We start from the raw sequence: 16,797 nt of genomic DNA, 5'->3' as shown, positions 1-16,797 counted from the left end.
AGTGTGCCATATATTCTAGTGTCAGTGACTCATACAGGGATTTCGGCAGTGCAAAATAAAAGGAGTACCCGCCCCCCTGTAGTAAATCCAGCTCACTCCACACAGATAAAATAATATAACGCTCTGAGATGTTTGAGTTTTTAAGAAATCTGAAGTGAATAAAGCTCTTTAAACAAAAACCCCACAGGAGGCTCCTAATAACATGTAGCTGTGTTGACAGACTGACTGATGGATCAGGCTCTTAATGTTTCTCTGCTTCAGCTTCACAATGGAGGTTTTTCCGCCGATACTTTGGCTGCAGATCAGATTGGCTGATCCAATGGTAAAGACAGCACCACTAATAAAATCCAAATCCAGGAACGTCAGATTAACCTGTGTGACATTTGTCTATGCGCCTTACCTTTATCTTGACTTGAAGAAATACTCTCCTCCTCTTTCGGATTTGCAACTTGAGTTATTATGGACGTGTTGTCCATGGAAACGAGATGTTATGCGCCTTCGGCTACACCGCTTTATTCCTTGGCAAACATTGCCGAGCGTACTACTGTCCCCTGGCCGTGCACAGGCAAGAGCGTCGGCTCTTTGCACCATTAAAATCCCATTTTACTCGAAGCATGCAGTCACATTACGCGTGTTTACAAACAGGGCGGAATGGCAGGGAGAAAATGCGGCCACAACGCGTCCAACATCTGAGATGGCAGTCCGATGTGCAGGAGCCAAACGGAGCGTCAATCCTGCATTGAAGCTGTGTGTGTCCGCCGTGGTTGTTGCAGGCAGCATAGCCCCCGCCTTCTCCTTCTCCTGCTGCTGCTGCTGCTACTGCTGCTACTGTGCGCTCCGGCTTCAGTCCGCGCACTACAATATCTGCTGCGTGTTATGGTTACGGTGTTTACCCCGAGATGGCGACCGTCCTCCTGCTACCAAACCATTTCAGCTACAGCCCTCCAGCATTTCTCACTCCAGGCTTCACACAAAACTTCCCAGCCCGCCCACCATTCACTGCGCTGCAGGAGCAAAACCATTTACACGCCGTTTAGAGGCTCATCTGAACTGATAGAGCTTATGGAGCTGACAGAGCTCCAAAAATGATTCCTGCACGAATATTTGGCTTTTTTTTTCTTTAAGTGTGATGTTGACAATCAGAAGATCAAGAGTCTAAAGTTCATAGTGCAACCCCACCGACACGCTTCATTTTTATTTATTGTTTTATTCTAATATACCTGCTAAAATAAACTATGAGTATTATATCATCCTTTCCCTGAATTCAGTTTTACAGTCATTTCCTACAAGGACTGTAATTTTGTTTTTTTGCTTAAAAAGGTCAAAATAGTCCAACCAGTATTCAAAATTCATCTATGTGTAAACAGAGAATGGAAACTCCCCTCCAGTTTAAAACAACACCGAGGACATGACCTCGGCATCCTAGTGGCCCTGGATAAACAGATCAAATAGGGTCTCTTTCTCTGTTGTTGTTACATTATACTCTAATGTTTATATGTATAAACACATTAACAGCCAACCTGTATTGATTTTTGAAACAAAACCACAATATCAAAATATCACAAAGTGAAGATTTTACTAGTAGCTTAATTTTCCACAAATAGGTAAGGGATAGTTCAGGGACTCATAAGTCACATAATGGTAGCACTTTCTAATTAGACATCCTTTATACTTTATAGGTTGTAACAAAACAACTTTAGAAATGTTCTTGAATCATTTACTAATACGTGGAAGAAACATGCCACCCACTGCAGCAGTGTGGTGGTTCACTGGTTTTTATTTTTTACAGTGTGGGTTTTACCTTATATGGGTCAAACTCCTTATTCCTACATCTCCTATAATGCAGTTCAAGGGTTTTTGTTTTAGCAGGACATATAATGCAGGTCTTCAGGAAAAATATATACTTTTCAGCAGCTCAAGCTGAGACACCTGATGACTTTTTGACTCTTTGATGATTTTTATATCAGACTTGTAAATCTTCCTTGAGAGCTGAGACACTGTCCCCATGATGAGTGGACTTTACATTACATGTAGGATCGGTGGCGTGTTCCATTATTTCTATTGTTTACATCACGTACATAGCTTATAGCCCTTTCTTTCTGATATCCACCTGTGCACCAGAGACCTACACCCTGGACATGCACTGATAAACAAACATTATTCATGCTATTTCAGCCTCAGTGGACCGTGGAATAACAACACAGGACATAAAGTGGTTTTCTGGTCCAGTGCCAGTGGTGACGTATCTGAGTGTTCATCCCTTTTCGCCTTCACTGTCACTTTAATGGAGCTGGGGCCCACACAGCCCTAAATGACCCCACCTGAGAGACAAGTGTATGATGGCATATGGACAGAAGGAAAACACCAGTAAGTGCAGGCTGTCATCTGTTGATTAGTATGTAATCTCCAGGCTAACATGAGACTCCATATGGACCAGTGCCTCTGATGTGTGCAATTTACAACCCAACACAGATCAATTAAAGTCTCTTCTCAGCACTTGACAGTCCGTGTCAGGTCACCTACTTGAAATCTGATAACACAGAGTGTGTCGGAAACCACAGCATTTTTATTTTATTTTATGTAGATAAGAAGAACAATCCCTCAAAGGACAACTAAAAAAAGGTGAAGAGAAAATAAATTTCGGTTTTAAAGCAAATGATTCTGTCAGAACCTGTTGGATTGATTGATCATTGCATGTGAACTGGTAAATGTTGCTTCATTAATATTGATAATTAGATTCTATTAACTTAAAAATGATTGGCTATATTTGAGTTACATTTTAAAATGCATTTGTAACTTGCAATTAGTGGCCTCATTAATGTTTAAGAAATCACTTATTTCTGTATAGATCATTTATTTATTTTTTTTGTGTGCAAGGAGTTGAACAATGATACCAGCATCAACATAATACAAACTTATTTTCAGGACAAAGATGGACATCTATCTGTCTGTCTGTCTGTCTGTCTGTCTGTCTGTTTTACTATTAATCTATGATCTTTGATATTTAATCCTCTGCAGTAATCCCAAAGTGCCATAGTTAATGGGAGAGGCTTATTGGAGTAGCTAGGTGTATTTTAGTATTGAGTCCAGATTCAACTTGTCTTGGATACGTTATTGAAGAGGTTATCGTGATCATAAAGACAAGAGTCATACTTTGTCATCAGGTCTAGATTATCCATAAACTCTTACAACCCCAAAAAGCAAATGCTCTGTCAGCACCATCAGGGGATCTCAGTGCACATGTTCTGTGTAAAAAGCAGCAGAAGTACTATTGTGCCAAGCAAAGGTTGTGCTGTGACTTTACTGTGTTTTTATTTTTGGGACAGGATTCTTCTGTTATAGATAAGATTATGAAGCCACCTACTGGTGAATAAAGGTACTTTCTACGGTGGCCGACAAGGGCAAACGCGCTGCAAAACAGAAACGCTGCAAAACAAAAACGCTGCAAAAGAGAAACGCTGCAAAACAAAAACGCTGCAAAACAGAAACGCTGCAAAACAGAAACGCTGCAAAAGAGAGAACACAACGGAAGTGCGCCAGGCCGATAGGGGGACCCCGAACTGAGGGGTGCAATGAACAAAGAACTTTTACAGAGGCGAGAGAGACACATGTAGCGACATAAGTCACGTCTCATTTTGGAGGCTGCGTAATGACGCAGGTTATAGTGTTGAATTGCAAAAGAATTGAATGAGCGACCTCTGATGATTGTTCTCATGTGCTAATATGTGCTAACAATGTTCTGTTACATTTGTTTACTTGATCAAAATGTCATACAACGTGGGGGGGTTGGGAGATCTGAAGGTGCGTTTTCCATTTGTTACTTAACACTTGGCCGTCATCTTTTACAACATTGTACTTTTATAATACTGTAAAACATATGACGGCCAAGTGTTTAAAAAATAATAAATGTAAAACGTACTCTAATGCCCGCTAAATTCACAGCCAGCAGACGTTCTTTTGTCACTTTGCTTTATTAAGTTTTTAGTCAGAACAGGTAACAGGCTACTGTTTCAGCCGTAGCCACGCTAACTAGGGATGGGAATCGATACTTCCATACTTTGGAGTCGGTACTTTCTTAAGTATCGCTCGATACCACTCCTAATAAAAAACGTGCAATTAGTTTTCACTTCTGAGAGTTTTGGATGTGTGAAAACCAGCCCAAGCGTATTTTAAATGGTCTTCCGTATCACATGATGATGGCAGCCAATCAGATGTCAGAGCTTTCCAGAGCCAGTCATGCACTGCAGAAGGAAGTATTACTCTCTCCACTCTGCAGCGTGGAGGGACCTCCTCCGTCTCAGTGCTGAGAGGCACGGCAGCATGGAGAGAGATAGAAAAAGAAGCATTGTGTGGTGCTATTTTTCACCCACTACGAAGGGAAATGCTATTTATTTATTATCATTTTATTATTAGCATTTAAACAAGAATTTATGTTCATGAGCATTATTCATGTTGCCATTGCAATAAAGATATTAATCAACACTGTGCAATAATGATTTTCCTTTAAGGTGCAGAAGGTATCGGTATCGTCGATACTGACCCTGTAGTTACTTGGTATCGGATCGATACCAAATTCTGTGGTATCGCCCATCAGTAACGCTAACTCCCCTCACCGAACAGCTCTCTCTCACCCTCCCTCTCTTCCCTCCACACACACTTCTTCCCTCCTCCCTGACCCATCTCCCTCTAGCTCACCCCACCGACTCCCAAAAGAACACCCTGAACAAGACAACAACCTATAGTCATTACAGCACCTTCAGATCTCCCACCCTGCAACACACCCCGCCCCCCGCCACGTCTCCCGACGTTGTATGACATTTTGATCAAGTAAACAAATGTAACAGAACATTGTTAGCACATATTAGCACATGAGAACAATCATCAGAGGTCGCTCATTCAATTCTTTTGCAATTCAACACTATAACCTGCGTCATTACGCAGCCTCCAAAATGAGACGTGACTTATGTCACTACATGTGTCTCTCTCGCCTCTGTAAAAGTTCTTTGTTCATTCCACCCCTCAGTTCGGGGTCCCCCTATCGGCCTGGCGCACTTCCGTTGTGTTCTCTCTTTTGCAGCGTTTCTCTTTTGCAGCGTTTCTCTTTTGCAGCGTTTCTCTTTTGCAGCGTTTTTGTTTTGCAGCGTTTCTGTTTTGCAGCGTTTTTGTTTTGCAGCGTTTCTCTTTTTCAGCGTTTTTGTTTTGCAGCGTTTCTCTTTTGCAGCGTTTTTGTTTTGCAGCGTTTCTCTTTTGCAGCGTTTTTGTTTTGCAGCGTTTCTGTTTTGCAGCGTTTCTCTTTTGCAGCGTTTTTGTTTTGCAGCGCGTTTGCCCTTGTCGGCCACCGTAACTTTCAGTTTTATTCTCAAAAGTGTTTTCTTAAATTGACCAATATATTGAAAAGTGTCTTGTTAGTTAGGCTATACAGTAATATCCCCTGAGCAGTTTTCTTCCATTTGTGCTTTGGAGAAGCTCTTCTTCATTAAACAAAAAAAAGATTCCAGCTTCAAGAGCTAGACTAAACATCCAAAGAAGAACATACCTTGATCGTGCTTGCTGTTTTGGTTAACTGTCTGCCTATAGTTCAGTTAAGTATTATGAATCTAGCATAAAACTATTAGTCAAAGAGCTGATATGATGGAAAACTAAAAAAAGAGCTTTGGGAGTGAGTTTTAATTGTTTACATTTTCAATATCCTCCTCAAGAGTGAATGGTTTTGATACTATGGCAACTGTGATGTTACACATGACTGCAACATCAAGTACACCCTTTGCACAGTGCCTCAGACTGGCCATAATACCAGTGGTTTACAATTTACAATCCCATAATACAGGGGAACATATTTAAAAAGTGGCATCTTTACAATGTAATGTAATGTTGGTAAAGAGAGTGGTGAGGGGTAATGAAAAGATCCACATGTCAGAAATGAGACCAAATACTGGAGCATTCACTTAGATCAAACATTGCCAGCCTTTGTCATTTCTCTTGATGTATAATTATTTTAAAAAGGTCTTGATATTAACTTGGACATGACACAGATGATCTTTTTCAGCCTTCAAATACGACTGGTGTGCTACAAGACTGCAGGTCCTTCAATATTTATAGACCGTGGGTGGAGTATAGTAAGGAATTTGAACTGCATAATTCTCTGGCTTTATTTCCTTATTTTGCCGAGCCCTCAAGGTCTTTCCAACATGGTGAGGTTTGCAAACTGATTCATCAGACACTGATCGCTTCAGGAAAGGCTCTGCTCTTTAGCTATTGTATAACATCAATCAGTGACTATTAAAATAAAAGGCCTTTTGTGCTTCAAACAGAACATTCCTCAACAGTACATGTTTTTATGTGTGTATTTCTCTAGCTAAATAAATGTAAGATGATAAACACCAGTTTGCGACCCAGAAAGACGGTATAACAGATGTAAAGACAACACTGCTTCATATCTGAAATTATGCATCTGTTGGTCTAAACATATAACTAATATTTAGGCTACAACTTATTAACTGTCACAATCCTTTTTTTATTTTATTTTATGGCTGAAGAGCTGCCTCAGGCCAGCACAGAAATAATATTATTGTTGTTTGTGTAAAAATGCAGTGATTTCACACTTACTGCCTATATGATTTGTGGGTTTTCACTAGTTTGCCATGGCGCCATCTTGTGGAATAGACTGGATCTTTTAAATGGGACATATTTAGGAAAATGACATTAACCTGCACTCAGTAGGCCGTTTATGCTTAACTAATTCTTAACTAATGTAGTTAGTGTTTATTTCTATTTACGACACTGAATTTGTGAATGAGCAGCTTTATTATAGAGTTATATGTCAGAAAATGTGTACATGTAAACATGTACACATTGTATAATTGTGACATGCGGATCTGAATGCCACTAAATTTTCAAACTGAATCATCATTAATAATATCCATGCCTTCCCATATAAGCTAATTTATCTGTTGTGGAAAAGGGGCTGTTGGATCACTGCAATTTGCTCAGTTTATCAAACTTACTAAATCAACAATCCAACATGACTTTGCGAGCTCTGGCCGTTTAGTATCAAGGAAGCAGGAACTGGAAAGACCTTGAGAAACCAACCATCATCAGTTAAAGGGAATATTTCTAATGATGAAAGGTTATAAAGTGATTGACACTGCAGATATACAGGAGGACAAAGACATATATTGTTATTGCTCTGTAAAATAAAGAAAGAAAGACAGAAAATGAGAATAAGTCATAACTCTGAGTTATAAAATTATATTTATTATTTATTTATATCACTTTTGTAAGCCTACATTCAGGCCATGTTGCATTGGTGTTATCTTTATCAATTGTTTAATTTTTATTTTTCTGGTTTCAGGCTTCTATATATCAGCAAACCACCATACATGAAATGCAACACCGGCTTTTTAACAAACATATTTTTCTATGTTGGTTATTAGTGTTACCACTCGTGGTGAATCTGCCGATACGTCCTGGTGATGTGTGGCGAAAGTGCGTTTCCGCAGCGGAAGCCGCGTTTACTTACGTCCGGAGATTTCATCATTCTCCTCCTCTCATGCTCCTTCGCGGTGCAGCGGCGGCACTGCTCCGGACCTGCGTTGACGTTTCCTCCTTCTTCCCGGTTCTGAGGGTCCGGTTTGTTCAACAGTCTCTCCGGTACTCGCCCCAAAACAGGCCGTTTTCAACGTCGGTCTGTTTGTGTAAGAAGAAGAAGAAAAGCCTGTGGCTGCAGCTGGAAGAAGGACAAACCATGGACGGCAACATCGAAGAGATCCTCGCCCCTTTGAGGCTTGCTGTCAAAGAGCAGGTAAGGTTACCACTGACTCATCGGACTGAACTAACACTGTTTGCTCAGGTATAGGTATACTTGGGGTTTTTTTTAACTTGCCAGGCTGACCTGCCGGGCTGCTCACAAAGCTGACAATGAAAGAAGACAGCTAAGTAGCCGCTAAAGCTAAGTTAGCTGTCAGTCCTGTCTTCGCCCTCTGCCACGTTTCAGTGTGCGGCTGCTGCTCCAGCATCATGGGTGGGGTTAAGAAAGTAGGCCAAGTTGCTGCTGTTGTCAGTAACATCCAGCTGTGGACTGGTGGCCGTGTAAACATGCAGGTGAACTGTAGTTGTACCCGCCTCAAGAGAGTTTCTGTGTGGAAGTCTGAAAACCTGATCTCTGTTTCAGGGGGATCTAGTTCGCAAAATGAAACAGGAAGGTGCCCCTGACGTGGATGTGACTAAAGCTGTGGCTGAACTGAAAGGAAGGAAGAAAACTCTGGAGGCCAAGGTAAACCATTGAAGTCCAATGAGAGAGCACAGTTACTGCAGTGTGTTCAGGGACTCAGCATAATTGACGATAATCTGCCAAGTCTTACATCATTGTGTCAGAACAAAAACAAAAAAAGACTTGAAATGTTCCTGTGTGTAATCAACACATGCATTTTAACTCTCCCTCAAATAACCAGGCTTTGCTGCAAACGTATCTTTATATACTTTCTCCTGCACTGTTTTGTTCACGTGTATCAATTTGTCATGATGACAGGCTGATGGGGATGATTGATATTATGGTTAGCATTTCAGAGGACGCCTTAAGTTTGAATGTTACAAATCTGCTGTTCTTCAAACAGAAACTACCAAAATAAACTACTGAAATGATATGTATGGTTAAAAGCTGTGAAAACTAATAAGTAGGTCTTTTGGGGTGAGTTTGTTTTTTTTGTTAATGATTATAGAATAGTTTTCCCAAAGGTCAAGAATAGGCATCTGTGCTCCAGCTATTAAAAGTGAGCCAAATCACTGAAAACCAAACTCTTTTGTACCTTGACATCATTATGGTCTGCCTCAGAGAAAATGTACAAAATCTCATTTTTATTGCAGGAACTGGCTTTACAACCCAAAGATGACATAGTGGATAGAACCAAGATGGAGGATACCCTTAAGAGACGATTCTTCTATGACCAGGCCTTTGCGATCTATGGAGGTAAGATTACGACAGGAAGCAGTAAGAATTAAGGTTTTGGTCTGTGCATATGCACAGACGGAGTATTTCATTACAATACTAATAATATTCCACAGGTGTGAGCGGCCTGTATGACTTCGGCCCTGTGGGCTGTGCCCTGAAGAACAATATCCTGCAGGTTTGGAGACAGCACTTCATCCAGGAGGAGCAGATCCTGGAGATCGATTGCACCATGCTGACTCCCGAGCCGGTCCTCAAGTAGGTGCTTTGTCATGCTTTTGTTGCAGCTGTGCAACAATTAAACCAAAAGTTGCTAACTGCCATGTTCTCTATTGGTTTAAAGTGTTTTTGGTCATGGTGTATACATGAGTACAGTGCCTGGTGGTTCCTATAGTCAGCTCCAAAGTGCTGAACTGTGGGGTTTTGTAGACAGGCAAATAGTGATTCTGCAGTTTTATGCATGGAAGCTGCCACTATAGCAACTTTCCATAGCCCGGTTGCAGAGACATTTTTGAATGTAATCAAATATTCCCACCCAAATATTCCCTGAAGTGGGGAATGAGGGATGTAACAATTAGTTAAAATGAGATGAGATGAGGGAATCTTGAGCACAGCTGAATACATTTAAAAATGCAAAAATTAAGGGAAAAACAACTAAAGTTTTTCGGCAAAGAAAGGTTTAACACAAGCTCAGGCTTCCTACAAACCTAAGCAAAGAACCACGTAACTTAATAACGCTGATAATAAGATGCATAGTAAAGAAACTCCTTTTTTTTCTGCAGTCATGTAGCTGCCACAAGGTAGGATTAGCTCCAAAAATGTTCACATCAGTGCCTTTCATACTCACCAGAAAATTAGAAAACAGAGTATTACATATCACCTGTTAACCTAAACTGTTCACTCATTGCTTAACCCACTCACAAAGTGATCAATGATTTTCTCATCTACCCATAAAAGTCATAATGTGCTTGAAACATCAGCTACAAACTTACTCAGATCCTGCCTCAGCAATACTTAATCTGCCTGTCTGAAGTGTGCCAGCCTCAGGATGACTTGAAGGGCTAAACTTCAGCATCTCGAGCCCTAAATTGCCTCCTCCTGACTGAGAACTTTTTCTTCGCCCAGACAGAAAAGGAAAAATAAGAGTGCCTGATGGAAGAGCTGATGCAACCCTGCTGGATACTTATCTGTCACCTAAGGAAGCTATATAACATGTGTATCAGCTAAACAACTGACACCCTGGCAGTAATACTTATTGAATTGATGTCCTGAAGCAAACTCAGCATAAAGAAACACTTGCTCACAAATCTGCTTACCATCCTTTTCAGATTCTGGATGCACCCCCCCTGTCACAGGATGAGGGGAGTAACAAGAAAATAAAAACCAGAGGAAAAAGAGGTGGGATGAGGGAGTCATGAGCACAACTGAAAATGTTTATTCATTCAAAAATAAAAGGAAAAATACAACTGAAGTATATTGGCAAATAAAGAGTCAAGGCAAACTCAGACTTCCATCAAAATCAAAATATAGAACCACATAACTTGTCATTGGCCATGAGATGCAAAATAAAGGAACACCCTCCTTATCCAAGAAGAAATAAACATTAACATGCACTTTAGATGCTACCAAAGTGACTTAGTGGTCAAACCTGCTTCCTCACTACCAGCCTGATGACTTCAGTGGAGATAGCCAAACTCAGTCACCTGTCCACAGGGAGAAGGGCAGCACCAGCATGCAGGACAGAGAAGAGGACAACACAACAAGATGCAACACTAGGGTCATTACATTTGTGAATCTGATTCCACTTTTGTTGCGTTATTATTTCACCAGGACATCAGGACATGTGGACAAATTTGCTGACTACATGGTGAAAGATGTCAAGAATGGCGAATGCTTCAGGGCTGACCACCTTCTCAAAGGTAAACTTTTTGTACATCTTCCTGTGTGTCTGTTAGGGACTTGGCTTCCACTCCCATGTAAACTAAACTAAAGACTAGTCATCCTAGCATGGATGTGGTCCAAACCTGAGGTGTCATTGGCTGCTGCCGAGTATCACTGATTTTGCCTGAGGCAGAACTGAGGTGCATCAACCAGCAGAAATCACAGAGGGCTTACAAGCTGCTAGGATCACGGTGGCATGGCTGGTGCTGGGCAAAAAAATGTATATAATAAATATACGGTGTACACCGTCATGTTGTGTAATATGTGTGAATACACGTTTCATCCTGCTGATTGTTTGGGGCTAATATTTATATTATTACAATAAAATCAATGCTCAATTTTAGTTGACCTATAACAAGAGTAAGTTTTACTATTGTCTAATTGCACAAGAGTTTGTGAAAGCATTGTTTTTACGTTATGTGTCCTATAGCTAATCTCCAAAAATTGATGTCTGATAAGAAGTGTACAGCAGAGAAGAAGACTGAGATGGAGGAAGTTATCACTCAGGTAAGTGTTACATGAGTGAAAATTCACTGAATGGTTATATAGTTGAGCTGCTAATGACAAGAATATAAAGATTTTACTTTTGTTTGTCTAATATTATTTTCAGATGGATAACTACACCCAGCAAGAACTGACTGATCTGTTTGTGAAATACAACGTCAAGTCACCCACCACAGGAAATGACCTCACTCCTCCTATCTCCTTCAACCTGATGTTTCAGACATCCATTGGACCAGGGGGGAATATGGTTGGGTAAATAACACTGAAGAAAGTTTTTTTCATGCTGTAAAATGTATTTCACTTTTGGGTAATTCATTTTGAAAATGTAAATTTGCAGTTATCTGAGGCCTGAAACAGCTCAGGGAATCTTCCTCAACTTCAAGCGTCTTTTAGAGTTTAACCAGGGAAAACTGCCTTTTGCGGCTGCTCAGATTGGAAACTCCTTCAGGAACGAAATCTCTCCTCGCTCTGGGCTCATTCGTGTTAGGTGAGCAACCCTCAAACTTGTATACACATTTCGTGTTTGTATGTGAAGAGAAAAGGTTTGACAGATTACACTGGAATGTAACTCCTGTGCATCCCTCCACAGAGAGTTCACCATGGCTGAGATTGAGCACTTTGTGGACCCGAACGATAAGGTCCACCCTAAATTCCCCAGTGTAGCCGACCTGGAGATTATGTTATACTCATCCAAGGCTCAGACCAGTGGTCAGTCTGCAGAGATAATGAGGCTGGGGGATGCTGTGGAGCAGGTAGTAATCACTACAGCAACTTTCATACTTGAAATAAGTACATTTTTAATATGTATTAACTGGGTATCTACTGATTTAATGAATTGATTCAATTACGATTCGCAAGGTCTCAATTTGAAAAACAAATAAAAGATCTGACAATACTTTTAACTCGAGGTCAGATTGTTAGCTCATAAATGTGTGATATTTTGTCAAACTTACTCTTTCCTAGGACAATAATGATTCATACTGACAATAAGTTATTATCACCTGTCTCCTTCAGGGAGTGATCAACAACTCCGTCCTGGGATATTTCATTGGGAGGATCTACCTCTATCTGACTAAAGTTGGTATCGCCAAAGATAAGCTGCGTTTCCGACAGCACATGGATAATGAGATGGCTCACTATGCCTGTGATTGCTGGGACGCTGAAGCCAAAAGCTCTTATGTATGTATATTGCAATGTTCTTTTACAGTTTCATAGATTGTCCTATGAGTGACTTTGAACACTGTTGCTTAAGCTAATATTTGTCACTTACAGGGCTGGATTGAAATTGTTGGGTGTGCTGACCGGTCTTGCTATGATCTGAAATGCCATGCGCGTGCTACAAAGGTCCCTCTGGTTGCTGAGAAGCTTCTTAAAGAACCTATATCCTTAAACTGCAGCGGCAGTTGACACTGGAAGAAAAAAAAACTTTGAGCCATCTCCCAAGATATGTTCCAGTTAACGTATGCTTCAGTCTTCTTTTAGTCATTCTCCTTAATTTCTCCACACAAAGTTGTAGATGTCGTCCAGTTTGAGCCAAACAAAGGAGCCATTGGGAAGGCTTATAAGAAGGATGCCAAGCTAGCCATGGAGTATCTGTCAGTGTGTGACGAATGCTTCATTACGGAGCAGGAGCAGCTGCTCAATGAGGCTGGGTGAGTGGAGTTTGTGGTGGCTAGTTATATGGGACAGTATGGGCACCTGATAAAACATTGTGGTTTTGTGATGTTCAAAACAATGAGTATCTTTATTTTTACTCCACAGAGAGTTCACCATCGAGACAGAGGGCAAGACATTCAAACTCACAAAAGACATGGTCAGTGTGAAACGCTTCCAGAAGACTCTTCACGGTGAGATTCGCTCATTAGAAATGTGCAGAGCATTATGTTGGGAAATGAGTGACAACTTCTAAAACCCATACCTGGTGTCTGTCTGTGTTGTCTGCAGTGGAAGAAGTTGTTCCAAATGTAATTGAGCCATCCTTTGGCATTGGTAGGATCATGTACATCATTTTTGAGCACACATTCAATGTCAGAGAAGGTGACGAACAAAGAACGGTAAGTTGGGGGTGGGGTATATGGTTATCATACTGACATTATGATGTCATACTGAGCTGTTTCTGGTAACAGTGCATTTATTTTTTCATTTCTTGAATAAATTGGGACATAAGACTGGTTCAGTTGTAAGGAATGAGTTCAAAGGAAGTCACACTCAGAATCTGAGTGTTTGCTTTGTGTTTACAGTCTGTCTTCATAACCATGAAAATAACAAAGGTTACTCACAGCTGCTTGACAGTATTAATGAAATTTAAATGTTAGTCAATTAGTAAATAGTCTTTGACTAAGATCATAGAGTAGATGACACATGAGAAATTCTGCCAAGTATTGATCCAATCAAAATTATTTTATTATTTGGCACTGTCACTGTCACTTTAGCAGAAATTTGAGTTTGCTGCTTGTCTGAAATGACCATATGTTTTCTTTTCAACAGTACTTCAGCTTCCCAGCTACTGTAGCTCCATACAAATGTTCAGTGCTACCTCTCAGTCAAAACCAGGAATTCGTACCATTTGTTAAGGAATTGTGTAAGTATCCACATAACAATATCGTATTTTTGTCTCAAGCCAAGAAATGGCGTTCTGTGTCATTTAATGTTTCTTTTTCTGCCTCTCAGCTGAGGCCCTGACCAGAAATGGGGTGTCTCACAAGGTGGACGACTCTTCAGGATCCATAGGAAGGCGCTATGCCAGGACAGATGAGATTGGAGTTGCGTTTGGCATCACCATCGACTTTGACACAGTGAACAAGCAGCGTCACACAGCCACTCTGAGAGACCGAGACTCAATGAGGCAGATCAGGGCTGAGGTACATCAAAAATTTCCGTTCCTTTTTCCTTTTTAGGTTCAGTTCTTTCATTTTACATATGTTCTGGCCTAAATTAATTGAGTTTCCTGCTTAGTTCCACTGCATGTCTTTTCATTTGTGTGTTGCTCTGCTTCATTCTGCTTCCCAGTGGTCACTTCCTTATTTCCCATTTGCCTCACTCCGTGCTGTGCCTCAGTCACTGTCCCTTCTGTTAGTGTCAACAACGTCTAGTCTTTGCATGTTGACTGTCAGTTTGTACAGCAAGTTGATCCTCACACTCTGTATTTACCTTTCTCAGTCTGAGATGATGCACCCTAAAGCAGGTTCCTCCATGTCTGACAAATACTACTGCTCCATCCTGACCAATGACAGTTCATGGTCCTTTCCACTCTCGACAGTCCACTTGCTTGTAGTACACCTTATCACCCATTTCATATCTTTCTTCTACGTTTTCTTTATGTCTATATTAAAGTTTTCTGTCATATCTCTTACTTCATCATTGTTAAATTCACCTTTTTATGTCTGACATTTGATTTGTGCCACAGGTGTCAAATGAATCGAGCAAAGGGCCAATGAGCTGTTTCCATTAATGCCATCATGCTTTAAAACTCCTATTTGTGATGTTCTTACCTCAAACAGGATTATTTCATGAAAAATTTGTCATTCCACACAGGAGCATTTTAGTTGTAATTACACACACCATTTAACACAATCAAGTAAAACACTTTTCTCTCTCTACAGGTCAGTGAGTTACCTGTGATTGTTCGGGATTTGGCCAATGGCACATTGACTTGGGCAGAAGTGGAGAGCAAGTACCCCATCTTTGAAGGACAGGAGACCAGCAAGAAGGACACAAATGAAGAGTAAATCGGACTCATCGGCCAGTCACTCTGAAAATACACAAACGTACTGTGTATTCATCACCAGGAAGAATATTGATACAATATGTTGTGATAAGCTAAAGAGAAGCTCTCTTTGTGTCTTATATCACTGCAGTCACTAAAAATGTCATTTGTTCGTCATATCTAACAGCCGTGGGAAAGCTTGCATAGGACTGTTGCTTCTTTCGGCAACATTTCATCCACAAGCGATCATGTCAGTATGTTTTAAAAGAGAAAATGTAAGCAAATTGCCAGTGGAAGGAAGTGTCCACCATTCCATTTTTCATGCTGATTGGATTGAGATATTTAATAATTTCAATAAAAACAGCCAGAATTTACTTGACATGGGAATACAACTGCATTTTCTATGAAGTTTCAAAAGCTGAAACACATACAGCTGCTAAAGAAGGCTGGTTCCTGTCAGACTGGTCATTGTAAATTTAAACTGCTAACTGTAATTGAAAATTTCTGTCGCTTCTGCAGTCTCAGTTGAAAGATGGGATCCATAGTCTCCTCTTGAGCTCAGGTTAAGAAATAAACAGGTCCTCATCTCCAATAACACTAACACTAGTCTTAAAAACATGTAATGAAAGAGTTTATATGAATCAGAAACATGGTCTATTGAAATGCAAACTGGACTTCAGCTCAAAATTTAAAGGTTTGTAAGAATATGTGCTGCTTAATCATATGTAACTGGACTAAAACCAACAATAAGTTTTGCATTCTCACCATAAAGTCTGTAATTTCAACACTAGGTTAAAGTTGTAGGTTTGTGCCTTATAGATCATCATTGGTGTCCAAAACATTAAAAACACACAAGTGAGCCACAAACCACCACAGGGTGACATGTTTCTTTCTCAAAAAATGTATTTGGGGTCTTATTTAAAAAAAAAAAGACATCTCAGAACAAAAGATGCTCAGAACAAAACAGCCATCACATTTTGCTGCAGCTCGTGTGATTGTTATTCTGTCATACAGCTTTACTAATAGGGAGGCCTACAGCCCAGATAAAATAGCTAAACCAACTACTGGAAGCCCAGGTATTATGCAGAATAGACAAAATTCATTGTTGGCTTGAGTCTGTAACAAAGTATGTTAATATCAATCACAAGCTAGAGTCATATTGTTCATTGCTGATTGGAAAGCCAGGGGAAAGCCCTGTTACTTGAGCAAGACAAGCAAAAGCTGTTCAAAATGTATCAAAAGACAGTCTGTGGTCATCATCCAGGAAGTATATTAATGCTCAGATTACACGTGTGTCTGATCAGACTACCCTGCTCTTAGCAGTCTGATCAGTGCCATTTCAGACGAACGAGGAGGCGGTGGATTCACTCAGTGTGTGTGTTGATTAGAACTGCTAATAAACACCATACTAGTTTCTATCGCAGAATCAGTGAAGGTTTGTATGAGCTTCCTCGATGATGCAACAGCCTGCCATAGCTTCAAAGAACAAAATTTACAAAAAAAAAAAAAAAAGGCGCCTCTCATAATTTGCCCTGGAAGAAAGGTGAGAGCAGCTCCACCAAAGTGTGGAGCAGATCTGCAGCTTGGAGCAGGAAGAGCTTTGTGTATATGTGAAAATGGATGAAGTTCTGGCGCTTCTAAAGGAAGCTGTGAGGAAACGGGGCCAGTAGGCCAAAGAGTAGTTTTCATAATGTCACGTGAA

The 16,797-nt window shown here is 40.5% G+C and overlaps 2 protein-coding genes and 1 non-coding gene across 5 annotated transcripts in view; 2 read left to right on the top strand and 1 right to left on the bottom strand.

Moving 5' to 3' along the window:
* The window catches only part of ctdspla (CTD (carboxy-terminal domain, RNA polymerase II, polypeptide A) small phosphatase-like a), a 29,714-nt gene extending 28,745 nt beyond the window's left edge, over nt 1-969 (bottom strand). The window contains exon 1 of one of the 3 annotated variants that reach the window (XR_003294791.2): nt 401-969. Coding sequence is in view for 2 of the 3 variants with exons in the window: in XM_026292617.2 (XP_026148402.1) it covers nt 401-476 (76 nt within the window). In the remaining variant the exon portion in view is untranslated. The remainder of the gene's footprint in view (nt 1-400) is intronic. The other 2 variants (XM_026292617.2, XM_026292616.2) reach the window with 2 other exon arrangements.
* A 6,561-nt stretch (nt 970-7,530) lies between these two features.
* Nucleotides 7,531-15,474, top strand: gars1 (glycyl-tRNA synthetase 1). The gene is made up of 17 exons (XM_026292589.1): nt 7,531-7,801; nt 8,171-8,272; nt 8,863-8,965; nt 9,061-9,202; nt 10,775-10,863; nt 11,316-11,392; nt 11,496-11,641; nt 11,727-11,876; nt 11,979-12,141; nt 12,404-12,568; nt 12,662-12,769; nt 12,896-13,041; nt 13,151-13,236; nt 13,334-13,443; nt 13,877-13,970; nt 14,060-14,250; nt 14,992-15,474. Exons 1-17 carry the CDS (start codon nt 7,550-7,552, stop codon nt 15,115-15,117), a joined length of 2,250 nt encoding a protein of 749 aa, XP_026148374.1. The 5' UTR covers nt 7,531-7,549; the 3' UTR covers nt 15,118-15,474.
* Nucleotides 9,321-9,455, top strand: LOC113122021 (small nucleolar RNA SNORA84). The gene has a single exon (XR_003294817.1). It is a non-coding gene; the product is annotated as a small nucleolar RNA SNORA84 (small nucleolar RNA).
* Nucleotides 15,475-16,797: the final 1,323 nt, after the last annotated feature.

Source organism: Mastacembelus armatus, chromosome 20, assembly GCF_900324485.2.
Source record: "Mastacembelus armatus chromosome 20, fMasArm1.2, whole genome shotgun sequence".
Taxonomy (NCBI): domain Eukaryota; kingdom Metazoa; phylum Chordata; class Actinopteri; order Synbranchiformes; family Mastacembelidae; genus Mastacembelus; species Mastacembelus armatus.
This window is presented reverse-complemented; position numbering and strand designations above follow the sequence as displayed.

Excerpts from the sequence above, each read along its gene's own strand:
- gars1 (XM_026292589.1), top strand. The coding sequence starts at position 7,550 with ATGCTCCTTCGCGGTGCAGCGGCGGCACTGCTCCGGACCTGCGTTGAC. Across the intron at positions 8,966-9,060 it reads GGCCTTTGCGATCTATGGAG|GTGTGAGCGGCCTGTATGAC; the intron begins GTAAGATTACGA and ends AATATTCCACAG. Across the intron at positions 14,251-14,991 it reads TGAGGCAGATCAGGGCTGAG|GTCAGTGAGTTACCTGTGAT; the intron begins GTACATCAAAAA and ends CTCTCTCTACAG.